The sequence below is a fragment of the Chelonia mydas genome, chromosome 11 (assembly GCF_015237465.2).
Source record: "Chelonia mydas isolate rCheMyd1 chromosome 11, rCheMyd1.pri.v2, whole genome shotgun sequence".
NCBI classification, from domain to species: Eukaryota; Metazoa; Chordata; order Testudines; family Cheloniidae; genus Chelonia; species Chelonia mydas.
Window position 1 is genome coordinate 2971191 of NC_051251.2, and position 26798 is coordinate 2997988.

General features: G+C 48.0%; 2 protein-coding genes across 8 annotated transcripts in view; one reads left to right on the forward strand and one right to left on the reverse strand.

Annotated features, from left to right (window-relative positions):
• Nucleotides 1–10545, reverse strand: part of USP37 (ubiquitin specific peptidase 37) — a 57214-nt gene extending 46669 nt beyond the window's left edge. The window contains exons 1-4 of one of the 3 annotated variants that reach the window (XM_037913121.2): nucleotides 10300–10545; nucleotides 7530–7744; nucleotides 4821–4992; nucleotides 4174–4274 (exon numbers count right to left, since the gene is read on the reverse strand). In XM_037913121.2, coding sequence (XP_037769049.1) covers nucleotides 4174–4274; nucleotides 4821–4992; nucleotides 7530–7685 — 429 coding nt within the window. In that variant the 5' untranslated portion in view covers nucleotides 7686–7744; nucleotides 10300–10545. Of the gene's footprint in view, nucleotides 1–4173; nucleotides 4275–4820; nucleotides 4993–7529; nucleotides 7745–9727; nucleotides 9882–10299 lie in introns of those variants that run through there. The other 2 variants (XM_037913124.2, XM_037913122.2) reach the window with 2 other exon arrangements.
• A 24-nt stretch (nucleotides 10546–10569) lies between these two features.
• CNOT9 (CCR4-NOT transcription complex subunit 9) lies at nucleotides 10570–24762 on the forward strand. 5 transcript variants are annotated; one of them, XM_043525422.1, is made up of 8 exons: nucleotides 10570–10730; nucleotides 14617–14796; nucleotides 15646–15761; nucleotides 17229–17338; nucleotides 19024–19133; nucleotides 21207–21305; nucleotides 22172–22263; nucleotides 23003–24762. In XM_043525422.1, exons 1-8 carry the CDS (start codon nucleotides 10707–10709, stop codon nucleotides 23175–23177), a joined length of 906 nt encoding a protein of 301 aa, XP_043381357.1. In that variant the 5' UTR covers nucleotides 10570–10706; the 3' UTR covers nucleotides 23178–24762. The 5 variants fall into 5 exon arrangements, with proteins under 5 accessions (XP_043381357.1, XP_037769057.1, XP_037769055.1 ...); XM_037913129.2 differs by having other exon boundaries at nucleotides 10572–10730; nucleotides 23009–24762; XM_037913127.2 differs by lacking the exon at nucleotides 10570–10730 and having other exon boundaries at nucleotides 14569–14796.
• The last annotated feature ends 2036 nt before the right edge of the window (nucleotides 24763–26798 follow it).

A 26798-nucleotide genomic window follows, 5' to 3' on the forward strand; every position in this document is an offset into this window, starting at 1 on the left:
AAAAAAGGAGAATGTCATTTTAAATTGCTCAGACTTTCACATATGAAAGTCATAATATTCCTAATCATTGTCCCGCATTTCAGTGCAATCCAGTATTGTCATCTAAATTATAGTACAGAAAACAAAGAGCCTTCAAGTTTTTCTCACTTAGTGATTTCCTTCTGCTAGAAAGGATCAAATTGTACAGTGAAAAATTTCTCTCTGCATCTGCAGAATTTCAGACAGCATTTATGCAACTCAAGGCCAGTTTGGCGATATTTGGAATTCTCAGTCACTGAAAGCCAAAACACTTAGAGGTCTACAAAAATAGGTTGACATTGAATAGCTTCAGGCACAAACTTTTCCCTGTACAATTTTAGCTCCTGTTCAGATACCTCAGAAAAAACAGGTATTGTTTGAAAGTATTCACAGCGCTCTGGCAGGATATAAACACGATGAGGATCGAATAACCTACAAGCCTTCAGAAAATTTAGACCTGGTTGTCCAAATGACAAATATTTGTCAAGCTTTTCAGATGCTTCATGGAATGCCTCTTTAAAGAAATCTAGACCGGCAAATCTTTTAACAGGAGATAAGTTTTCTGCCTCCCTAAATCTGAAGAACTCTGAGGTGCTTTCTGAAGGGTGCTCTAGATGTGAACTGAAATATATCTGTAGTTCTTCCAGAAGGTCAAATGCTTTAATTGTGCAAGGCTTCCTGCTCTCAAATGCCAGATTTAAACTGAGAATTTGTTCACAAAATTACATGCTAGAAAAGTGATCTGTACTTTCAACCATGCATAATTAGTTGGGTCATTCAGCATTTTCAGAATAGTTTGCACAGAAACTGGGGAGCTGCTATTGCACTCTTCATTAAAGAACTCTTTGTAGAACTGAAAGTTCTTAGAGTGATACCTGACAGCATGGAACCAGCTGTTCCAGCGTGTTCCACCTGGGCTAGGAGGCATGGATGCTTTGGCATCTGGAGACTCCTCTTGTGGTTTCTGGTTCATGAAACGGAGGTACCTCGCTTTCCTACAACCAGAGTTATAGAACATGTTTTTGAAGCACCTTAAAATGTATCAACCAGCTGAAAAGGCTTTCTAAATGATTCACCAATTAAGTTAACAATATGTGCCAAACAGGTTATATGCACAGAATTTGGAAACCGTGTAGAGAAAACAAAATCAAATGACATTTTCATGTAATTAGCATCGTCAGTATCAATTACTACAACATTTTCATAATCAATCTGGTACTCACTTACTGCTTTGAGTACAGCCTGTGAAACAGCTGAGTGATTAACAGCATCTAAAACACTGTATCCACCATAAAAGAGTTAACATGCCCACTGCAATAAGGTTGTAATGGTGCAAACAGTACATTCAGAACTGATCTTGCCTCATCACCACAATATTCAACAAAGATAACAGTGATTTTCTTGTCTTTAAGTTTTCCTTTTCTTTGAGGTACACTTCAGGTAAGTACGTCTCAGTCAGTTGTGTCCTACAAGGAATTGAACCACCATTCTGTACCCTGCTGTCAAGAAATTCCCTCACAAGCGGGTGGTCAGTCTTTGACAGGGGGATGTTGGCACCTGCTAGCGTCGTCACGCATGCTGTACAAATCTGAAAGCAGAAGAAGTTAGATAGGTCTTGAGTGAGCACAAAGATTTACCATCCATGTAACATCTTTAATCTTAGATTAATACATTTATTCATATATTTAGCTCTGAATTTCTAGATTTTAATTTAGATTTATAGTATAGTAAATGATCACAGTCATCATTTACAAAAAAGTCGTTTAAAAACAGAGCCGTCTATTGAAGATTTCAAAGAAAGTGGAAAGATCCCATTGCTATGACTGTTCTATGCTACTTATCTTATTTTTCTGTATTATAACATTTTCTTATATTTCCACTCACCTCCACACGTTCTCTCTGACGGTGTTTTGTTTTTCAGTGGACTTGTAATGGTCTTCTGATGTTTATTTCTGCCTTCCTCTTCAGCCGCATCTTCCTTCAGTTTTTTTTTTTTTTTGATGCAAAATGAGCCATAATTACAGACCATCTGTCATAACTGAGAACAGCACTGCACAATGTGCAAAATAATTTGTTCCCATGAGCATGAAGTTTTGTGGGGAATTCTCAAGCACAAGAAGCTGGTGTAGCTGTTTTTGATGCGTGATATGAAGGCTGTTCACATTGTGCAAAAGAACGAATATCCCTTTGCCCTTTGACAGGTTTCAGAGTAACAGCTGTGTTAGTCTGTATTCGCAAAAGGAAGAGGAGTACTTGTGGCACCTTAGAGACTAACCAATTTATTTGAGCGTAAGCTTTCGTGAGCTACAGCTCACTTCATCGGATGCATACTTTTCATGCTGTGTGTGTATATAAAAAGATCTTCTACACTTTCCACATTATGCATCCGATGAAGTGAGCTGTAGCTCACGAAAGCTTATGCTCAAATAAATTGGTTAGTCTCTAAGGTGCCACAAGTACTCCTCTTCCCTTTGCCCTTTGGTAACTTCATCTGGGCCTGGCTGGGTACTTTGGGAAGTGTTTGGTTCTGATTGTCCTGACATTTTATTGACTGCATGGTAAATGTTTTATTTGCCCTCAAAGTCTTTTTTTTTTTTTAAATGGATGAGTAAAATAAAATAAAAAAATAAAAAAAAAGTGAGAAGGCACACAGATCTTCCTAGCTGAGGATTCCCTTACTGTCATTTACAATAAGACTCCTTTACATCACTCTGGTAATGTAGCGGCCTTAAAACTTTCACAGATTCCTGGGGGAATTGACTGAGAATGGGAACTGTATACTAACAATAGGAACATTAACAATGTTACTACCAGGCAGGCTGCTACATTTCTGCCTTAGAGAATGAGAACGATTAACCATCAACAGCAACATTAACAACATTACTACACAGTCAGGCTGCTACATTTGTGCCTGAGAGAATGAGATCAATTAAGTAGCAGGCAGGCTGCTACATTTCTGCCTCTAGCCTGCCTCATGCATAATAAAAAGCTGTACCCTTCCATGCCAGCGAGCTGCAGTAGCAAGCAAGAGGAACAGAGTCTCTCTTTCTCTCGCTTGTTGGCATGCACGTAAGCCCAGACCTGCACCCCCAAGACGATGCTCAATCATGCAGGCACACATGCCCAGCCCCCCCCCCCAACATCTCTGCGGCTGCTCTAGGCACACTGGAACAGATGCACTGCCTGGACTTCCAGGGACGAGGCGCATGTCCCCTGGCAGATTTATTTTTTGTTTTTCTGTGCAGGGGGGCACAAGAAAATGTGGGCCATATGAATTCTGCACCTCCACAGGGGACAGAATTCTGTCAGGAGTAAAAGGGACTCAGGGATGGGGTGCAGCTACTGTTAAACTGAAAGTTAGAGCTGGCATAGCCTAGAAGAGTGCTTGAATGGCTGAAAGGCTGGTGGTGTCAGGAAGCTGACACCCAGCTACAACAAGACTCTCCTTCAGTGAAGACTGGGGGTAGAGCAAGGTGACTTGCAGTCCTGGGTATCCCAAGAACCGTCACAGCAACAAGCAAAGGAGTCAACAAAAAGTGATCTCAAGAAAGGTGGGTTTCAGTAAAGTAGGTCTGACGATTTTGCCTGAAAGGCTGAAGAGAATCTCACGAAAGATTAAAATCAGACTAATCTGATACCAAAAACTGTTTAACACACGTTTACTATGCAAAATGTCACTTCCAGCCAAATCTGCCAATTATCGTATACATGAGCTTTGCATTTTTATTTCATCTATCATACCCAACTTCTGTACAGTGTTTCAGCATAAATACTTAAAGCAACATTCAGAACTACGCTGGGTGCAGACCCTTAAGTATATGTTTTCCTCCTTTACTTCACTTCTCCAGCAGACTGACTTGCCTATCCAACAAGGAGTAAATGCACCCTTCCAGAGCCAGTCAATGACGTTCCTGGATCATACAGAAGACTGGAACACACTTTTCCCACTACCCTACCAAATGGTCAACTAATTGTGTGCATCTCTCTCTCTCCGAGCCTGTCCTGATTCAGAAGGCTTGGGACACAAACTGGAATCACCTATTGTGCTACTACAATATGCATCATACACACAAAATGAGGGGGAAGAGAGGAAGTGATTAAAAGGAACTGGGGGAAGAGCAAAGATCTGATGTGTAAACAAACTGTTTAACAAACCTGGTTTTCAATATATGGAAATTGCCTGTTAGCTTCCTTCTGGGTCGTCCTGCTGCCCAGAACACCTCCAAAGCTGCCAGATCCCTGAGACGGTTTCACAGCTGACAACAAATGCACACGCCATTTAGTTTACTTGTAGTTTTATATATTCTTGCTTTCTTTGTCAGAAATCATTTAAGGCTAGATTTTCAAAACATTCACCAGATGTATGTGTAAAAACCAGAATCTATATCTGGCAGACAATACAATATCAGGAGTGCATGTGTTTAAAAAGCAAAAGTTTACAGATTTTCCTCCTACAGTCTGTGTACTTAATGTGCAACAAAACCCAAGTGTTCAAAGAAAGGAGAGGAAACTGTGCATGTCTTTGAACATGGTAAATGATTGGTAACCATTTTTCAAATACCAATTCACTTATACATTAAATACTATGCATGCCAACATTGCAGGAAAGTTACATAAACGTTAAAATAAAATTGAGTTCAATGGCCCAAAGAAAAGTATTCAAACAAAAGCAATGCAAGGAACAAACAGCTTTAAAAAAAGGGAAGATGGACAAAAGGGTCAAAGGTGAACTGACAAACTAATTCAAAATCTTATCTTTATCCAACCTGCTATTAACACAATTTGCATTGTTTTGCGCTTACCAGTATGAAGCCGGTCATGGAGGACTGCATCCAGATACATCCTCATTTCATTTGCGTCCTTAGATGGTACCTTATCAATCGTCAGGAAGCTGGCATCCTTTAGGGTTAGCATCAGGCAACACAATTTTCCACCATTTGGTCGTAGGACCACAGTTTTAATGTTATGGCTTAGCTGGAAAGAAAGTAAAGGTATAACATAGATCACTGTAAGAAATTAAATTATTTAAGTACTTCCACAATAAAAGAAAAAAAAACTCCAAAACCAGTTATGTTGGCCAAGAGTTATAAAGAAAGAAAATGTACTTAAATACAAGTATTTCCCCCTCCTCCATATTGAGTCATCACTAAACCTTAAGTTAATATGGTTAATGAATTTTTAAAATGCCGCTCAGAAAAGGCAACACTATCACTGGCAAGCCCCTATTTTCAAGTGTTTACAACATTCAGAAACTTTCTTCACTGGATTCAAATTTCTTGATTCTCTCAATCCTAAATGAATGAGAGGTCAGTAAAATTTCATTTAGCTGCCAGAGATATCAAAATTAAAGAAACTTTTAATCAATTAAGCACTTTTTTTCAGATTTTTATCTGTTGTTCAATAACTCAAGACTTTTAGAAACTTTCATATAGTTTAGCCCTCAAAAGGTAAAAATTCTTGACAAGTTGGAAAAAAACTGGCTTGGTAATCAGTAAGTATCAAAAAACTGCTGAATATTCAGTACATATTTAATTTGGTTTCTTTTTTTTTTTTATAGAGTAAAAAGTTTACTAGTGCAACAAATCAAATACAACATTAACAAAAAAAAGTTACCCTCCCTAATTAATCTACATATTCCTTCTCACTTTCTGCTAGGTTGGCTACGAGAAATCACCTGACCAATGATACTTTTTTTGGTTGCGCGTACGTTGAGGAAAACTTTTTTAAACAGATGAATAAACAGAGTTCTTGGTATCTTCAGGAACCAAGTTATGCATCACTGTAACATTTCTAGTGTAGACATAATCCACTTCAGTCAGTGATTAGTTTTTCATTTGGTGAAGCTACCCTTCCACCATCTTTTATGCCCAATCCTTGCTTTTTTAATTAACTGAAAACTTTCAGTACAGCAAGAATTCAAGTGGGGCCTTCAAATCTTCCACTGTCTCCTAAAACAAGCACACCAGAAAAGACTCTCAATCCTGTCACCATCCAAGGTCAAACCTCCTGTTGCAACTTAAAAAGCTCTGAAGACATAACAGTATTCATCATCCTCCATTCTCTCCAGCCACCAGTTGTGTCTTGTTTAAACTAGATTATAAAGTCTCTTGGACAAAGAGTGTCTTTTACTATATGTCTGCATATAGAATCTAGCACAATGGGGCCCCAACCCGGCTGAGGCCTCTAGGCACCACTAACAATCATTTTTTACAAGTATGAAGAGCTGCTAGCTTCCAGAGAGAGAAAGATTTAATTCAATTTGCCTCTATAACAGGACAATAGGGTCTCCCAAACCTGCAGATGAAGAGGTTTCTGATTAATCTGAACTTGAAGACAGAAAAAGGGACTTTTAAAATTTCTCCCAGTGTTTCCTATTACAGGAACTGTTGTTTCAATACATGAATATCACCAAATTGCTGAGAATTAAGTTCACACACTTTGCTTATCACCTTACAGTTGGCATGATCCCTATTTTTCTACCAATATGCTCATTAAAATCTTTGGTAGCACATGATACTAGATTTACTCATCTCACCAATCCAAACAAATTCCCTGCCAATAATATACAACTTTGCTCTTCCGTTCCTAATGTAGATTCAGCAGGTACCTTCTGGACCATTAAATCCGTCCTATCCACTGAAGGGAACCCTCCCCAGGACTCCTCAGGTAAGAAGGCAGACAGTCCTTAGGGATATTAAATATACAGTAGCACTTAGACGAAGAATCACCCAAGCTAATCTTTTTCTTACATAGAAAACATAGGACTTGCCATACTGGCTCCACCTAACTTTTATGCTTTTATACTTTATTTGTCTTTTTTAGATTGTAAGCTCTTCAGGACAAGCACTGTATCTTCATGTGTGTTTGGACATGGTGTTTGGGGCACCCACTGCAATTTAAAAAATAATTAGGAGGAATGGGACGTAAATAAGAGAAGGAGAATTTTGGCTGAATGTATGAGACTTCCTGACAGCGAGATCTATCAAGTCTCCCAAGGGAAGTGGTGGAAGTCAGGTTTCTTGGCACATTTAAAATCTAGACTGGACAGAACTGTAGTCCATGTACAACAGGGAAGAGTCTTGCACCTGGACTAAGGATATGTCTACACTGGGAATTTTCAGCAGTTCAACTGGGAAAAGTGCTAGTGCAGATAAGGTGTAGGTGACCTAATAGGTCTTCACATACGTGCTCTGAAAGCAAAAAGAGTTTCAAAAAGGTAATTAAAAAAGCAAGATACTATATGGTTTGGTCATTTTCTTTCATGTCTTAAGCTTTTCCATTTCTTCCCAATTAATGGTTTGCTCACTCCTGCCTTGGCATTCCACCCAACAATACACCTGAATAATTTAAAGTATGGCTACACAAAAGGATTAGTGTTCTGGAAATGAAAACCAAGGAAGAGTCACAGAGGGAAGTTTGTGTGATACTTAGTAGTCTTGGAGATGACAGCTGTTCACAAAAGGGAACAATCCATGCATTGCTCATACAAAACACCTTGATATTTGGAGTACCTGAAATGTCTTTGGAATTCCTCCAACATTGTAGTGAACCACTAGACTCACTTTGTTGTCCTTCTCCACAATTTCAAAGCTTCCTTCTTTCCATTTTGTAATCCCAGTTTGTATGCTGCGCATCCGGACAGGTCCATGCACCTTCAGTGGAGCCATTTTTTTTTTCCAAATAAATAACTTATAACAGATTAACTAAATTTACTTCACCTTGAAACCTGTTAAAAATAAGAAAATTAAAATTGGCAACTGGCAAATATATCTGTGTAAAGTGTAAAAATAAGGAATAGCGTATTTTGCAGGAGTTTAGTGAAAAAATAGAATACATTAAACAAAACATAGATAAAGAAATCTTCCACAATTTGGACAGCATTACTTTAACCCTGTGGTCCCCAAACTTTTCAGGGTCATGACCCCCTTACCCCGTCCATGCTCCCCCTCCACCAGGCTGGGGGTGAGGCGGGGGGAAAAGAAATGTGGACAAGGGTAAGGGGGCTGAGGCTGGGGCCACAGATGAGCACTGGGCCAGGAGCAGAGGTGGGTGGATCTCCCTCCCGGTTGGTCAGCCATGGGGGCTGGCCCAGGCCCCAGCCATGGTTTGTGCCCCACAGTTTGGAGATCTCTGCTTTAACCCCTAAATGTTTAACGTTGGGTGAGACACCAAAAGATCTTGCAAATCTAATAATGTAGTTTCCACAGAGTTTCCAAAACAAATCCACCTTTAGCTAAGACCAAGCAGGGAATGATGATGGGTAGGGGAGAAAACACAACACTTTTTTTTTTTTTTTTTTAAGGAAACCGCTTTTTTCCAAAATTAGACAATAAAACATCTAATGAGAAATCTGCTTTTAGTAACAAAATTTATTCTTTGTATTTTACATGCTTGAATCACTGTCACCTCAAACTCACACATTTCTCTGTCTCAGCCACCTGTTGCACCTTGTCATTGGTCCAGATTGCAAACTTTTGAGCATAGATTGTATTTTTACATTGGTACAGCACTTAGTACAATGAGACTCCAACTTGACTGAGGCTTCTAAGCAATACTCATACAAATTACTAAAATAACGTGACAAATTATTCTGTAAATACTTCATGTTTTGATAGGCATTGTCTGATAAAAGCTTTTCTTTCTTTCCTTGGTTTTTAATAATAGGAACACACATATAACCACCCTTTTCTATTTAACTTTTGACTAAACACTATTCTTAATTACAACCTAGACACACACAAGGTACAGTAACTAAGTAGCAGGGTCAAATCAGTTCAAGTTTGAACAACACAGTTTTAAGGGAGTTTCTTTAAAGACAATGAGGGTGTTTCCGCAGGTTAATCAGCAGCAATATGTATAGCAGAGTGCCTTACTGAACCTGCCCTTTCATCACTAACTCTGACACAAATTCCGTGAAAGGCGATGCAGTTTATCCAAAAACACAAGACTAAGAAGTTGCATTCCATCACCATTCCCTAGTGTAGACTTCTTCTCTCTCCATTTCTGCTCTGCTAGTGAAAGCAATGGTGGGAGACGCCAATACACACAAGATACAGGTGTCAGCTAGATCTGCTCTCAGCAAGGTTATACACGTTAGTCAAAACCAGTGCTTCCTCCATTAATGGCACCTGTAGAGCTGCACTGGAGGGAAATATTAAGCAAAAGTCTAGCGTAAACATATCTAGAGACCAGACTGCTGTCAATGGCTAAAGCTAAGTACTTAAGTATTTTGCTACTTTTTATTGCAGCTTATTCTCTCCACTCCCCTTTAGTTTTCTTGCAACAATGTAGACAGGCCAATTGGAGGGAAGACCGCAATCTACAGACTCACACCTCCTCAGACATTCAAACAGAGAAACATTTTCTGACCATGACATTGCCCCGACCGCATTTTTGATGGTGAAAGAATAAGGGAATCAGAGGCACACTTTCTTTTCCAAATATCAGAGGGGGAGCCGTGTTAGTCTGTCTCCACAAAAACAACGAGGAGTCTGGTGGCACCTTAAAGACTGACTAATTTATTCGGGCGTTAGCTTTCGGGGGTAAAAAAATCCACTTGCTCCGGTGCATGAAGAAGTGGGTTTTACACTCACAAAAGCTTAGGCCCAAATAAATTGGTTAGTCTTTAAGGTGTCACCGGACTCCTCCTTGTTTTTCTTTCCCAAAGAGCAATTTGATACCGATACGCCCCAGGAAGACAGGCCCTGACCTTCTTCACCATCAGCTGCAGGCCTCTGTCCAGCCCCAGGACTGCTGTGCTGAGGTCAGCGGGGGTCGCTAGACCTGCCAGCCCTTCCCCACACGCCCCCCTAGCTTGGGGGATCCAGAGGAAGCCAAGGCCTGGAGCGCGCGGGGCGGGGGGGGCTCGGGCTTACACTGGCTGTTGGGCAAGGGCAGGGGGCCCCCCAGGAGCGTCCCAAACGCCACAGGCCGGGCTCAGGGGCCGCCTGGGGGGCCCAGCGCGGAGGGGAGGGAAGCCGCCAGGGCTGAGGGGGGCCCGAAGAGGCAGCACCAGGCCGGGGGGGGGGGGGGGGTCGGGGAGGGCTGCGCTCCCTGTGTGCCGTGAGGGGGGGGGGGGCGCCTAACGCGCCGGGCTAGAGAGCGACCCCGGGGCTGCCCGTGGGCGGCCGGGCGGGCCGGGGTCCCCGGGGGGGGGACGGGACCACAGGGCCGGGGGGAGCCGGGCTCCCCTTGTCTGCGTGTGTGTGTGTGAGGGGGGGGTTATGGCTCCTCCCCGGCCGCCCCCGCGGCTTCCCCTCCCGCCTGCCCCTGCCCCGCTACCTGCCGCTCGGCGTCTCCCGAAGCCCCGCTCGCTCCTCAGGGAGACCGGGGGGCGGGGGAGGCAGATGGCGGGAAGCGGGCAGCAGCGCGAGACTCCCCGCGCGCGACACGCACGCACGCCCGGCGCGGGTACGTCACCACGCCGCGGAGCACGCGCGCAGGCGCCGGGTGGATTCCCCCCCGCCCCGCGTCCCCGGACACGGAGCGCTCCCTGCCCCAGAATTCACCGCGCGCGGGCTCGGTCCGCGCCCGCCGGCTGCGCGCGCTCGGCGCACGTGACGGGGTGAGAGGGCGGAGGGCAGGGGTCACGGCGGCGCGCAGGCGGCCTGGGCCCCATGGCGGCGGCGGCGGCGGCGGCGGCGGCCTCCTGATCCCGGGCCTGGGCGGCGCGAGCGGCGGCTCCGAACATGCACAGCCTGGCCACGGCCGCGGTGAGTCCTGCCCCCGGCGCCGGGTCCCCGTTCGCAGCTCGCCCGGAGCGGCCGGGTCCCGCCCCCCCCCCCGGCCTGGGGCCCCGCTCAGCCCGGGGGGGCCCCGCCGCCCGCTTCTCCTCCCACCGCCCCTCCTGCTGCTGGGGCGGCGGCCCCCGAAGAGCCCGGGGGCGGCCCCGCGGGACCCTCTGCTCCGGCCGCCTGCAGGAGGCCGCGCAGGCCGGAGAACTTGCCCCGGGGCCCTTCCCAGAGCGCGCCTGTTCCCCCCCCCCCCCGAGCGCCGGGGTCCCTGCCGGGCCGGGGCCGGGTCCCGCGGACACACCGCTGGTGCCCGCGGCGAGCCCCGGGACACGCGGGGAGGCTGAGACCATGCGTGGGGGGGGGGGGGGGGCTTCTCGCTCCCCCCCCCCCCCCCCCACCGTAGCACGTGCGGATTCCCGGGGCGAAACATCCCGCCTCGAGCTGCTGGACGCTCCTTGAGACCGGAGCCTGCGAGGGGCCTTGCCGCTGCGTGCCGGCGCCGGGGTGGTTTGCTGGGAGATCAAGCTGTAGGGATGTTTTAAAATTCATTTACTGCCAGTACTAGTCAGACTTAAAAAAAACAACAAAAACAAATATGAGTCACCCACGCGCTTAGCGGTATCTAATTCCAGCAGCCTTTAGTTTTCCTAGCCAGTCTAATGCCATGATTGTAAAGAATCATTCCTGGACTAAATACACGTGTAGAGTACAAACGGGTGAAAGCAGAAAGTTAAATATTTTAACCGTTCCTTCCTTACGATTGTATAGCAAAATGCTTCTATCCTTTTTTATAGCGGATAAGGCATTGCTGTACCTCCCATTAAGCCCCCAGCTATACGCTGGGCTTCCTTGCGATCAACTGTTTTTAAACAGTTATCTAATAAAAACAACTGGTTGATGTGAATGGAGTGCAAGTTGTTGAGGGCTAATTTTAAAAGTCTTCAATACATACACGCTCTGTGAGCTGTGGTGAAATGTGTTTACTGTCCACCAACCTGCATTTATATTTAGAAATGTAAATGGGGCCCAAAATGCAGCCCGGTGCTGATGGCTGCAGTACATAACCCTATCCTTAGGCAAGGCTGTTAGGCCTATAAACAGGGGTTTTTATTTTTTAGGTTGGAAGAAGTTGCTGTTACAAAACTGTAATAAGGCAGAGCACTGGCCTTTTACATAGTGAGACTGCTGGCGGAGCCTGCATTTAGATGCTAATCTGAAAGGGGCATAACATAATAGAGGGGAGGTCCAGAGAATGGAGCAAAAACAATAAACGACAGAAAACTTGAAATAGAAGCATGAGAGTGAAAATACAAATTAATCAGACCCCTTCTAGTTCATTCTTGTTAAATAAAGGTTCATTCTGGTGTTATCAGGTTGATCATCTAACAGTATATGTAGAGAAACACACACAATTCGGCAACGTTGTGTGATAATCAATGTTTTTTACCCAGAATGCTTGGGGGGCAGTTTCTTAATTAAAGAAGTCTCCAGTTGGCTAAATCAAGGTTGTTATGGAATTATCAGAGTTGCAATTTGGCAGGGACACTGCAGGTAAATGCCCTTACTCTTGTGAAATGAGTTGTGGGCTCTTCAGTGATTCACAAGCGCTCAGTGCATGGTGCTTTAAGACAGCTATGGCATCACTCTTGCATACATGAGGGGCAACAGAGTACATTTAGTAAGATCATTGATAAGGATCTGCAATGTTTACATACAGCATTTGACCTTCCCTAGGATCTTAGGGAAGGAGAATGAGACTGTGAGCCTTGAAAACAGCAATTTGTGTTTTATCAATGACTGCATTAAAAGCAGATGAGACTTTCAGGGAAAAGTAACAGATGGGAATCTGTAGGGTCTGGGGAGAAATTTGATTCTTTCTTAAGAAGGCACTGGACACTATAAATTTGTGCATGCATTGTTGAGGAGTCAACACATTTGAACTGTTAACTTGAACTGAATTTTCCAATATGTCTAGCAAAATAGACCCGAATGTTTATCTGTCAAAGGATTTGTCGTTCAGTCGTCATAAACTAATACAAATTAGACCTTCCAGTTTTCCATGTATTTCTAAGCACTGTTATAGGAGGTGCTAACAGGATTACACTTCTCACTCTTAAAACAGAATAAATTTGTCACTTTTCACCATTCAAGAGATACCCTGGTTTGAGGTTCTGAAAAACAGGGAGAGAGGAGAGGGGGCCAGAAGGATTGATTTGAGGAAAGAAGAAGAGTTAAAATGTGTAGTGAGCTTTGCAGGGCAGGGATTGACTGTGTCTGACATCTACAGATAATCTGATGGCACTAAACAAATACTTTTCTAAGTGAATAAGAACAAGGGGTTATTAAGTCTACAGATTTTTAATAGCATAAATACCAAGAGTGGGGAAGGATTAGTGAGAATGTGCATGGGATATAACTGGGCCGAATGGATGAAATTAAGAGGGAAAACTTTACCTAAGTATCAGGAAACACTTGTTGATATGAGAAGTGAGGCTCTGGAATGGCATCCCAAAGAATTAGATGGACCCTAATACGCATCTCATCTCTAACTTCCACAGTTCTGTAAGGATTGGTTCCTGATGTACAGTTTCACTTCTGGTACTAGTTGATTTCACTTCCTAGTTCTTGTGAAAGAGTTGAGTTGCAGAGGACACTGCAAGGGAATGCTTAAATCTAAATACACTGTAACTAGTTGGTCTAAACGTCAAGAAAATAGTCCTATTCATATCTAGTTACACCTGAATTTTCAACCTAAACTACCAGATTGTCAGTTTAATAGACCAGCAGTGCATTAGTTTTGTATTGCTGTTATAAAGAGCATTCGCAAAGCCATGAGACTTTGTTTTTTAATGAAAGTTTAGCTTTTCTGCAAAGGAAATCAGAGAGATCTTAAAATCCTGGATTCCCCAATGTGATTCTTTTCTACCTGAGAACTCACTGAAGATGTTATTCTTTCACTGATCTCGTGAGAAAGTGGGTATGGAAATATCTTTTTAAAAACTGTCATGTTTAATCTTAAAAATATTACCCGAGTGTGGGTACAGATTCAGTTCTCTCTGTCTTATTCTGGAAGGGATTTTTACCACACAGCAAATTAATAAGGGGTTTCCCTTTAAGATATATACTTAGGGAAGAGACTGATGTTCATGGGCAAGCAAGATGGATTTGTGCAACATCTAGTTGTAGCCCAATGTCTCTCTAGCAATACTTTTAAAATGCCCCGGGGTACCATGCGAAGGGTGATGAAATAATCAGAATCTTTTTCATTTATGTGGGACCCTTATTTTAATGTCATTTTGAGTGAGAGTCGCTTGTGTTGAAAAGCTGTCTTGAGCTTTTTGGAGGTCTAAAACCAGTGGAATCTAAACTAACGTGTCTTAAGAACTCCTTTAAATACATTTTTATTATGCATACACTTTGAGTGCAGGGTCTAAAGATACTTAACATAGACAGGGCTGGTGCTGTGATATAGCACAGATTTCTAGTGGAAAAAGAATGAAAAATAACCTGTCCTTGTCTTTTGCTTGTATCGATGGGAAGTCATGCGATTCGCTGAATGTTGTTGAAGGAAGTTGCTAGATAACATTTTGCCAGAGGATACAGAGAAACTACAGTAGCGAGAGATTTATTCCTTGAAGCAAAGCACCTGTCCATGTTTCGTGGCAGGTGAAATGATAAGCATTGACCTGAGACCATTATCTGTGTCCAGAACACTATTAGAAAAGCAGGTCTGCTGCTTTCTTCCTCCTCTAATTGAGGTTGCATTAACTGCCTGGCTTCATCTGTCTCTCTCAAAGTAAAAAGGGCCTGGTCTGAATCCGAAAAAACCGTGATGTACTTACACGTTTTATTGTCTTCCCTCAAGCCTGTGCCGACAGCACTGGCTCAGGTGGATAGAGAGAAGATCTATCAGTGGATTAATGAACTGTCCAGCCCCGAGACCCGTGAGAATGCCTTGCTGGAGCTGAGTAAGAAGCGTGAATCAGTCCCGGACCTGGCCCCGATGCTATGGCACTCATTTGGCACAATCGCAGCTCTTCTGCAGGTGGGTGCTTTTCCTTTGCACCTGAAATGATGCTCGGGGTGCTGTGCAGGTGACCGGGAGAGCTCGTTCATTGATGTGGCGTCTCGTGGGTTTCCTCAGTTACCTCTCCATCACTTAACCCTTCCTACTGCAAGAGAGCCTTCCGAATAAAAACACGCACGTTCCTCCTTGTTTACCTCTTCAGCAGTCCACACGCTCCACAGCTGCTGCTTGACTCTCTGAATATGAGACCTGGGAGTTTCCTTTGAGGAATTAAATTAAAATCAGAGGGACGGGCACTGAGAAACTCCTGTTCAGCATACACTTGGAGCAAGGGAAGAAAGTCAGAAAGGGCTTATGTTAGTAATCGACAGGCATGGGGCAGACTTTTCCTCCTCACTCACTTCCTTATAACTGCCCCCTGTGCTCATGCAGTTCATCCTTCTTGGTACCCATAGCATCTTCGCTTCAGGGAGACGAGAGATCCCAGCATATGATAGATCAGGATAGAGCTTTGCATGCTGGGACTTCTAGGCACAGTGAACTGCACCACTGTTGTTTGTTGGTACTTCCAGGGCATCAGTTACCATGGTATCTAACTGACAGTTAAAGGCAGCTGTAGTCTGCTTAATTACATGCAAAATAGATGCATCACCCTGATACCTGGCAATTTGCATGGTGCAGCCCTCACTTGGGCAAAGGTTGAGTTCCCCAGGTTACATAACTTCCTTTTAAAATGATGCTTGAGGCAGTGATGTGGCAAACAGAAGGCAGCCATCTCTCTGGCACTTGCAGCCGCTTATCAGGCGAATGAATTTCTGCAGCTTGGTACAGTTTTCTCCTTTAATTTGCTTTGTTTAACTTTCTCAGGAAATTGTAAATATTTATCCATCAATCAACCCGCCAACCCTGACAGCCCATCAATCTAACCGAGTCTGCAATGCTTTGGCGCTCCTGCAGTGCGTTGCGTCACATCCAGAAACCAGGTAATTGTCATCAGTCATACTGGCGAGCCTCGAAATACCTGTAAACTGTGTGTTGGGCTATGTAAATCATTTGTTTTGTGTTACTTTGGGCCAGTGGTAAGTTCATTTATGTTGCCTCCAAGTTAAAGGCAGTGTGGCATATGGCGCTAGATGATGGACAGCAGCACTGTCTTGTCACTAGTTCCTTTGTGGATCTTTGCATGCAACTTTACAGAAACCCCAAACATAGGACGTTGCATATTGAGATTTCCTTAAATACTCTAATCTCTAAAACCTGGTCTTCCCAAGACACTCCAGCTGAGATTGGGGCCCTGTTGTGCTAGCACCTAATAAGAGCTTGCAGTGTAATTTGACACAACAATGGGTGGGTGGAAGAGAGGCACAGCCAGGGAAAATGTCCCAAAGTCACTCAGCAGGTCAGTGGAAGTGCCACGTCTGGAGTCCCAGTCAAGTGCCTTATTTGCTGGAGAACGCTGCCCCTCCAATATCCTAGGGCCTCACTGTCCCTGTTGCTTGACGACAAGGAAAGGAATAATCCAGGGGCTCGCCCTAAAGAACAGTGACTGAAACCCAGAAGAAATCCGGCCTAATGGCCACATTCCCTCATGTTTCTGTTCTCCCTGTGAATAAGGCCCTGTAACGAAACTGTGGGAACAATTAGGAAGCAGAATGTCTTTCAGCCTCTGCCAAACAAGGTTTCACAGCACTGCTCCTTAAGCCAGTCTTCAGGGAAATAGTCCAGTTTTTTCACTGGATTCCTTTATAACTACATAAAAGTGAAAATTCAAGATCAGTATCTGAAGGGTGGATTCTCTTTACTCTGAACACAGTCATTCAGTTCAGCAGAGAGAGCTCCCCTAGGATGGGCTTCGGAAATGGTATGTCAGCAGGGGAACCTCTTCATCTGGGGACTTCCCACAATCAGAATTCTTTCCAGCCCATTATCAGAAATGGGTTCTGGGGCTGGGAGCCAGGGATGACTGAGTGCTGTGGTGACGGTTAGTCTTGTGTAATATTTATACTGTAGTAGTAGCTGGAGGCCAAGCAGATTGAGGTCCCATCCAGCCGGGGCCTGGGCATGCACCTGGTAAATAAGTTGCTGCACCAAACCATCTGCAACCTACAAGACCAGCTGTAATGTGGGGGAGACAAGAAGCAGATCAGAATGGGGGAGATAGAGTAATACAGAAATGTGGATACGTGAGATCCTTAGCCTGTTGGGAGCGATACCTGTGACCCATCACCTGCCTGCCCATCCTGCACTGACGGTGCGGCCCGGAGCATGTCACGTCCCCTCTCTCCGTTTGTAAGGGAGGATACTTTGCCTGCCCGCCTAGAGCGATGGGTGTTACTGTCTGGTGAGGCGGAGGCAGATGTAGCATGCTGTGTCACTGGATTGTGTGGTCTGTTTAGCCCTCTTGGCTTCTCGTGGTATATGTTCAATGTGTCTTCTGCCTTTTCTTCCAGGTCAGCCTTCCTTGCAGCTCACATCCCTCTCTTCTTGTATCCCTTCTTGCACACAGTTAGCAAGACTCGTCCATTTGAGTACCTGCGGCTTACCAGCCTTGGAGTGATTGGTAAGCAGTCATGCAAACACTGGGAGCATTGGCTCCTCCTTTCCTATGGGCCAATTCATCCCATTCCTTTAGTGTAGCAGCACCTTAAATCACTGTTGCTGTCCTTCCCTACGTAATCTTCTGAGTTATGTGATAATGTCTAACTTCCCATTGATGTGCGGAGAGCTTACCAGCCTGACTCCCATTAATACTAGTGGGAATTGTGAAGATAAATTCTGCGTGTCCGTGGTAGAAAAGATCCTAGAGTTTTGGACCACGGCTGTGTTGCTGGCGGGGTTTATCACACCGAATACAAGTGCATGGCTGATGTATCGATAGCATGCACCTAAGCCGCATCTTGGTTTGGCACAAGAAAAATTGGCTCCATTGGGAAGTTCTGGTCTCAAAGCAGGTGGGGAGTTCTCTTGCAGGAACAGGGAAGCTGCTTTTTCTTCAGCTACAAGCTGAGCCCATCAAGAGAAGTAATTACTGAGGGGGTCAGACTTCCAGAGTTTTTCTCCATTTTCTTGCCATGAATTTACTTGTGTGTCATTTTCTCCTATTTTTTTCCCCTAGATTTTTTTTTTTTCCTAAAAGCTTTCTAACCCAGCACAGTAAGATAGCGTCTCTAAAATGCACTCATTTTTCATGAAGGTCGCCAGTGGTCAAATGATGGTACGATTCAGATCGGGTTTGTTTTATTGCTGGGAGGAGACAAAGCTTAGACTTTACCTGCCTTTTAAAAAATGGCATATTTGCTTCATTCTGCTGAACCACTGCAGTTCCCTAGCCAGAAATGTCCGCAGATTTAGCGGGAGGATTGCACTGGCTGTTCAGTGCCCCCTTTAAAATCCCTGGGTGCATACAGGCACTGGTTTATGTAGCATGTTCCCATGCCGGTCACACTGTTCTCGACTCAGACTAGTTGTCTCAGAGAAGCAGTCTGCACTCCCATGCGCAGCGTGGTGAGGATGTATGCCTTGGAGAGGCTTGGAGCACAGCTTCCAGGGACTTTTTGGTCACCCGGCATTGAGTGTTGCATGAAGCCATCTTCTCTTCCTCTTTTTTCTGCAGTGTGTCGCTTGGCATGTTGGTCACAATGTGCTAGTTGGTTTTCATAGAGAAAAGGCCCAATCCCTGCCATGTGATGCAAACAGTGTAAAGTCAGACAGAGAAAAGCAGGGGGGGGGGTACAACCAGCGAGCGAGGAAGGTAGCATTTGCCCCAGTGTTGGTAGCATCAACGCTTTAATCTTTTCCGATGAGATGTGTACCGTATTCCCAGTAACCCCTCCTGTTTCTCACTGCAAGTCAGCTAGATCCACTCCAGGTGGCATGGGACTTGATAGGCCTCTCAGCTGACAATGACTCTGGTTAATGGCTCTTAAGTTCCAGACAAGTGAGTGGGTGGGCTGCTTTCCGCAAAGCAGGTGCTAGGAATCCAAAGGATTGTCCCCACCGGATAGTAACAGTTTCAGAAGCCGAATTTGGGATACGGCTACTGCTTGAGTCATCACTCCGTAACCATTCAGATATTCTTTCTTTGTACTCGGGCTGTGCCCAAAGTCTCCCGTTGTGCTGGACAAACCTGAGCAAAGCTTGTGTTCTCGCCATCACTGTGGTCATATAAATATTTGCCTCCTCGTTCAGGCTGCTCTTTCAAAGACAGTAGTGATTAAAATCTGAAGTTCTTTTGTCTGTTTTTAGGGGCCCTGGTGAAGACGGATGAGCAAGAAGTGATAAACTTTTTGTTGACAACAGAAATTATCCCCCTCTGCTTGCGCATCATGGAGTCTGGCAGCGAACTTTCCAAAACGGTATTTGCTTTTAGCTGAATGAAGTGATTTGTTTTTGTTGGCCTCTTGGCCGCTTCCCCCTGGTTCCCAGGTGTTATGTTCATCATGTCCCTGCAGGCAGCAGATCAGTGCGTCTTACCAGCTAGTTTGAACTTCCCCCTGTTGCAACTTGACATTGTAAAACGACGGGCAATTGCTGATCCCTTTATCTCCTTTAAAAACGTTGCTCTGAAGATCCGAGCTGGATGTTATCCACCGTCATCCCCCGCACTAGCTGCGCTCTCGTGCTGCGTGAGGGGCTGCGTGTTGCTGGTGACTCCCCCACCCCCCCCTTGCTGGAGCAGCCATGCTGCAGAATGACCTTCCCGTGGCCTGTCTTGGGTCTCCGTTGTCCTGAATTGGTGAACACCGTGACTGTGCCATGCTGAAGCCTGACAGTAATGCCTCACTTGCTAGTTCTTCTGGCATCCTCAGGCCGACCACTGACCCACCCAGTCATATACGCTCACCCCACCACTCGCCCGTATTCGTAGATGTTAAGGCAGGAGGGTACCGTTAGTCTAGTCCCGCCTCCTGTATAGCACAGGCCAGAGAATTGTATTCCGTCATGCCTGTACCTAGCCCAGTCACTCGTGGTTGATAAAAGCATCTCTTCCAGAAAGGCAGCCTGGCTGTGTAACATTTGAGAAGAAAGCCACAAGCCAGCTGGGCAAGGTTGTATATGGCTAAGCAGGGCCGTGGCCTGGGGTGTTCCTCCCTGTCTCCCCTCTCTCAGCAGTTGATTGGTCTGAATTGCCCATTACCTCGGGCAGCATGGCGGTGGTTGTTAGGCCATGTCTACGCTACTACTTACGTTGGCAAAACCTATGTCGCTCAGGGGTGTGAATATTCCACACCCCCCCCCCGAGCAATCTAACTTATGCTGGCATAAGTACCGCTGTGCACGGCGCTGTGTCGGCGTGGGAGCTTCTTCCACTGCCGCTCGTTGGGAGTGGTTTCATGATGCCGACGGGAGAGCTCTGTCCCGCCAGCATGGACCAGCTGCACGAGAGATCTTACAGCGGCGCAGCTGCGTCGGTCCAGTGGTGAGCGCCGTAGTGCAGACACAGCCTGAGTGAACATGGGGCTCAGCACAGCCCTGCTGTTGTATCTGCTTGTCTTCCCTTTGTAGCGTTGTTGTCGCTGCGTTGGCCCCAGGATATTGGAGAGTCAGGATAGGTGAGGTCATATCTGTTATTGAACCAGCTTCTGGCGGGGAGAGAGACAAGCTTTCGAGCTACGCCGAGCTCCCCTTGGGTTTGCAAAAGCTGTTGCAGCTAAATACAAGGTGAAACAAATGGTTTAATGTACGTTGTTCACACACATTCAAGGTGAAGTGGCCCATTAGCACCCCTGCAGTCATAGGACAAAAAAGGGGGTTAGTGGGTTACAGATGGTTGTAATAAGCCATAAATCCAGTATCTTTATTAAGACCATGATTTTTAGTGCCTAGCAAAGTTATGAATTGAAGCTCCCAGGCTCGTCTTTTGAAAGTGCTCTGTGGGTTTCCTTTGAGGCCGAGGACTGGTAGGTCAGATAGAGAGCGATCGCTTTGTGACAGGTGTCCGCCCTCAGGGCACATGGTGTGTTTGTCTTTTATCATTTTCCTGTGCGAGTTTATACGGTGGTGTATTGATTTCACCCACATCGTTGTTGCTGGGGCATTGGATGAGGTGCACCATGTGTTGTGATAGGTATGTATAGCTCCCAGGGATCCTGAAAGGTGTTGCGGGGTGTATATCCCTGTAGCTATGGAGAGATGTCTGCAGGTTTTGCATCTGTTGTTCGACGCAGGGTCTGGTGCCCCTTTGAGTTGGTGGGTCCTGATCTGTTTGTTCCTTTCTCCCTTTCACAGTGAATTCCATGTGCTGTGTAAAGACCAACTGTTCCTTCTGGTTTGAAACTGGGTAAACCTGTTAGCCACCCCTGTTGAAATACGTGGTGCTCTTGGCATGTGTCCGTTTTGCAGTTGGTAGGGGTTGCTGTCAGAAGAACAAACAGGACGTGGTCCATTACAGGCGCAGCTGGTTAAGTGATTTCTCCCCTCTGTTCCAGGTTGCTACATTTATTCTACAGAAGATCCTCCTGGATGATACAGGATTGGCGTATATCTGCCAGACTTACGAGCGGTTTTCTCATGTCGCCATGATATTGGTAGGATTGGTTGCTCTCTTCACTTACTAACGGGGTTACACTGGACCAACCAGCTTGTGTTTACCCATGATAGCACCTGCTGCCAAGGATCCGTCCTATGCAGGCTTCCCATGGTCAGCTTTGTAAATTCACCTGCAGCTTCTCATCTAACTCTCACTGGGATGAGTGTAAAACACATCATGGATATTTATGACTAGACTGACTAAAACCTGCACAGTTAGCATCTCCAAGGAAGATCCCTCAGTAAGGGGAGTGAGGTGGGACATAAACGATGCAAAAAGAGCTATTTTAGCCGCATAGATCAGTTAATATCCAATGGGCCTGAGGTCGGATTATGTAGATTTTTGCCCAGTGCTTATCAGACATTCGTTATCCCTCCTTTACGGCTCTAAGGAGGGGGATGCTGTCACTTGCAGGCAAACCGAGTGAGCAGATGCTGAAACCCTAGCCCTGGGAAATGCTTTCCATCCTGAACCTTGGACCAAAGCTCAGGGAGATGGAACTCTTGCAGGTCCTGGGCTGAATATGAATTAATCAAGTTTTGAAGGAAATGGCCTGCTGATATAATCTGTAATGACAGCTGGGTCCATCCAGCTGTAAGTGGGTCTTGGTGGGAGAGAGCCCCGCAGTAGTGGCCCCAGTTTGAGCAGGGTCTTTGAGTTGGGGTCATCTCCTATTAGTGTTACAAGCTAGACTGGAAAGAGGACGATCTGCCTGCCAACAGCCACCTGTCCTCTCTGCTTTGGTGGCTGCCAAAACCCGGTCCCAGTCCTGGGAGAATGAAACAAAACCACCGAAGTCGAGCACTTCCTAGTCCTTTTTCTAAACACCATTTCTCTAACTGGAGCCACTCCTTTGTCGAACAGGGTAAGATGGTCCTACAGCTCTCCAAGGAGCCGTCCGCAAGGCTGTTGAAACACGTGGTCCGCTGCTACCTTCGCCTTTCCGATAACCCAAGGTAAACATTTTAGGAGTTTTCAGGGGCTCTTGTGGGGCAGAGAGCAAAGGTGCTTCCCCCTCTTGCTGGAAGTGCCGTTCCGTTGGGATTCCCGCTTCGCGTGTCTGCCTCTCACTCAGCCTTGGAAGCGGAACGGGACCTTTCTCGATACAGACCCATGAGCTCCCGCAGCACCTGCCGGCCACGCTGGCTCTGCCGGACTCTTGTAATGCAGGTTCGGCAGGTCAAATGGTCATAAATTACAACTGTCCCAGCGCGACTTGAAACGTAGGGACCAGGGCCGGTGCCGCTGCGCGAGCTCCACCTCGCTCCTATGGGGCTGTGCTACAAAGGGCTCGTGGAGGGCAGAGTGGTCGAGTAATGAGGGGCCACTTCTCCGGCTAGCTATATTTGCATTTACTCTGTCCCTCGCTGGGCAGGCTCTGAAGCCTCTGACTCTGCAGACGTGCCACTCCCCTCATGTCTGGAAGGGGGTTGTGACTGGGAATGTGTTGGGACTGGGGGGGCCCTTGGGTCAGTAACCTTTAATGTGGGGGATCTGCCTGGAGCTCTTGGGTTTGGGGAAGGAGGGAGGTCATGGCTACAGTCTGTGGGGGGGAGTTTCCCAGGCATGCTCAGAGCAGCCTGCTATTGAGGACACAGGGAAGGCCTGTCCCAGGCTGTAATGTTCCAGCAGGGGGCATGCTCCCCTCTTGTCAATGTGAGTTTATTTGTTGGCCCCCCTGTTTCTTGTCTCCTGATGTAGGGCACGAGAGGCTCTCAGACAGTGCCTTCCTGACCAGCTGAAGGACACCACCTTCGCCCAGGTGCTGAAGGACGACACTACCACCAAGCGCTGGCTGGCGCAGCTCGTCAAGAACCTGCAGGAGGGTCAGGTCACCGACCCCAGGGGCATCCCGCTGCCCCCGCAATGACACCCGCGGAGGGTGGGGCACCAGGGAGGAAACAGCTCAGGTTTACAGAGAACCAAGAACCGATGACCTCTTCCAGAACCGCCTGTGTGCGCAGGGCGGCCTCCGGACTGCCCGCCTCCCAGCCAGCAGGACCGCTCCCCCAGCCGCGGGGGGATTGTGACACCAGCACATACTGTTACTGCAGCTTAAAAGCCAAGCACCGCCTCTTCCCAGCTCGCCTGGCGTCTGCCTGGGGCCGGGCCGGACGTGGACTCTTCCCCGTAGCGCAGTCTCCGTGCTGGCAGCGCGTGGGGCACGGGCTGCCTCCCTCGCATTCCTTGTCACGCTCACCGTTTACAAGTCTGTTAGACGAGCGAGCTCAATAAAAGTTGACCCAGTTGTTTTATCCCCTCCTCAGAGCGCGAACCGGCTGCGTCTCGCCCCTGGGGCGGCTCTCTCCGTCCGACGTGGAGCAGCGTCTTTCTGGCGGAGTGTCTGGTTGCTGCAGCTGCCTGCCCTGGCTGTGGTTTCCGTTCGCGACTGGCGATGGCTGGAGCGAGGCCCATCTGCGCTCCACTTGCTGGGGGAGCGAGGGAAGGGAGAGAACTTGCAATTAACCCAGGTGTCAAAGGCTTTGACTTCCTGGGTTCTGGGCCCTTCCTTCGGGGTGGAGGTGACAGCAGGGTAGTGTTTCTGGGCTATAAATTGCGCATTTCAGCTGCTCCGGCTGCTGGGTGACTGCTGTACTCAAAGCACCGTGAACTGGCTGTCCGGCGTCCCCTGGACTGAAGTAGAGCACCTCCTCCTAGTGCTGCCCTCGGCCGGCAGGACGGAGCTGGGTTCGAAAGCCCGCTTTGCTGGCCAGGCTTAGAGGCAGCAGCTCGTGCATGTGTGAGCTCGGCCGCTTTGCTGTCCAAAGCCCGTTGAATGAGGGGATCCTGCCTCTGGGCGGCAGGGGGACCGGCAGGAGTGATTTCAGGCAGGTGCCAAGGGCTCCAGGGACATCAGCTATTCTGGGGTGCCAGGCCTCAAGGCTGCCTCCATACACAAGGGCTCTGGCTCTCCTGTCTGTCCGTCCTCCTTCTCCCCTGGCCCAGGTTGGCATCTGCCTCAGCCCAGCAGCAGTTAAGGCGTCTGGAAAGGCAGGCGCGCCCCTGCCTGCGTAGAGAGGGACAGGCTAGCTTTTCAAGGCGAACAGAGCGGGGAGGCTGGGCAGCAGAGAAGGCAGGTTGGCCGTAACTTGTCCAGCAAGGCTAGAAGCCGGGATCCCCTGGCGACTGCCATGCCCTTGCCCTGCAGTGAGAGCTGGGCTTGGCCGCGGCACTTAGCAGCCAAATCTCGCGCTTCCTTGGGGAGAAGCTTTGTCCCTTTTTGCTGATCATCGGCCATGTTGTTGTGCCAACAGTGTCTTAACCCCCTCCAGGTCTCTCCTCCCCCAGCCCGCAGCCAGCCCTGCGGAACGGGGACAGAGCGCCAGGCTCCCTCCCTTACCCCGGGCTCTGGTTTTATAACAGATAGTCTCATTTTTTCCATCCCCGCCTTGACGCGACTTAAAAATGCTTCTGTTTTGTAACTTAAACTTAATAAAGAAAAACCCAAAGCATCACTGCTCCTGTCTGATCTCTGAGTGTGGGATCAGAGAGGGGGCCGTCCGCAGGCAGGAGATCCGGGAGGCCTGGCAAGCAGACCCTCAGGCTCCCGGATCCTTGGTTCGTCAGCAGTGGGGGGTGAATCCGCTCTAGGGAGGATCCTGGCAGTTTTCAGTGGGTGTCTCCCTACCTCTCCCCGACCTGTCCGTTGTCTAGACCCACCCCACAGCCTTGTCTGCGTCTCGTTGCAGGAGCTGTTTGTGTGTTGTCTGCGCCATTCACATGAGTGGAACACGGCGACGGCTCTTAATCTTGTATTTGGCCGAAGCCATCCACTGTCAGGTCCTACAGCGTATCGCTGAGTGGGCTTAGGAGGAAATCTCTGGTTCTGAAACACCTCCAGGGAAACGCTGCCCTGCTTCTGAGGCGAGTGGGGTTCCTTTCTACTCCCCCTCCCTGGGCCTGTTGGCTGGGCTCAAAGCAGCCGCTCTCCTGCGGAGCAGTTAACAGACAGCGTGTGTTCTCTTTCCTAGGTGGGGTTCCTAGCTAGCTCTGAGCTCCCCTGCAGAGATTACCCGCCCCTTGCTGGCTCTGCCCAAGCCCCAGCCATGCCAGCCTGAAGATTCAGTCCTGCTAGAGCATCTGCATTTCACTTGGGGCTGCAGATCTTCAAGTGCAATTTAGGGACCTATGATAAAACAAGCCGAGTCTGGGGCAAGATCCCAGAGCGGGCCTTGGGCCGTTCCTGAGCTCCTGCATGGAGAGGCAGATGATAAATGAGGCTGGGATCCAGGTGTGAACTAGGTCTGTGCTGTCCCCATAACCCAATTCCAGCTTCTCTCAGCCTGGCTAGTGGCCTCCTCTTGGATGAGGGCTTTCCCCCCTTCCTGTGTGGGGGACCCTGGCAAGAGTTTGGTGATTTGTGGTGGACCTTGTCGGCATGAGTCCCGTGGGAAGATGCCAGGTGCTGCCCACAGGGGAGAAATGAAATTTACCTCCCTTCTGTGGGGGTGAAATCTACAAGTGCCTCCCTGGGAGCGGCCAGGCTGCGCTGGCTGAGAGCGTCGTCATGACCGTGCGCCAGCGGCCAGCAGACAGAGCAAAGCTGGACGCAGAGGCTTAGCTGGGCTCCACTGGGCCTGTCGGGGCTGCAGATAGCTCCCGCCAGCACGAACAGCCTAATCCTCCACCCAGCAGCTGGTACCTGGACTGCCGGCCTGGCTCGCAGCACCTCAAGGGCGGCCTGAGTTCAGAAATCCATCCGGGCTCCTGCGGGGTGGGGACCGGCGCAGCCATTCCCAGCTGCTAACTGACAGCACCTGGCCTACTTGTAGCAGGCAGGGAAACTGAGGCATGGACGGGGCTAGACGAGCTGGGCCTAGAAGCCGTGTCTCCCACCTCCCTCTGCGAGCTGCTGCCCGCGGCTCAGGCTGGTGTTACTGTAGTGGGGCCTGTAGAGCGAGGCAGCTCCTCGTAGGTGATCTGGGCTCTCCCTACCTCTGCCTGGATCCTTTGCAGCCTCCCTGCCCTTGTCGGTCCATCGGCTGTCCCCCCCATTCCTTTCTGCTTTGGCTATTCTGCTCTCCGGGGACCCCTGAGGAGCACTGCGCCCCAACGCACTCTAGGGCTGTGGGAGCCGGGGACGGGTTACAGTGTGTGAGCGAAGCGGTCGGGCTGCTGGCCACGGGGGCTCGTTAGTCGCCGTAGCTCTGAGCTACCCTCTGTGGCTGGCCTGGCCCCTGCAATGGGGGTTGCCCCTGAAACTGTTTGCGAGGTTTTGTCCTGCACCCTGTGAGCCTGTGGGAAGAGCAGGAGGCAATGGGGCTGGGGCTGAGCAGGACCTCTGCCTGCCTGCCCGCGGCCCTTTGCCGCCCTTTCCCAGCCCCAGAGCTCTCCAGGCCAGGCTTTTTCAGGTCCCGGTGGGGCCCTGCCAAAGCCCAGAGTCTATTTTAATCTGTCTGGGTTCCACCTTCAGTTGCTTCCAGTCCTGGGGTGCAGGAGATGGGGCCGGGGCGTCTCCCTGGCAGATGCTGCTGGGTTCGGGTGCCTTCCT

Coding starts and splice junctions, on each gene's coding strand:
- CNOT9 (XM_037913127.2), top strand. CDS start 14,584: ATGTACTTACACGTTTTATTGTCTTCCCTCAAGCCTGTGCCGACAGCA. Junction 15,762..17,228: donor GCGTCACATCCAGAAACCAG/GTAATTGTCATC, acceptor CTTTTCTTCCAG/GTCAGCCTTCCTTGCAGCTC. Junction 19,134..21,206: donor GCAGCGAACTTTCCAAAACG/GTATTTGCTTTT, acceptor CCTCTGTTCCAG/GTTGCTACATTTATTCTACA.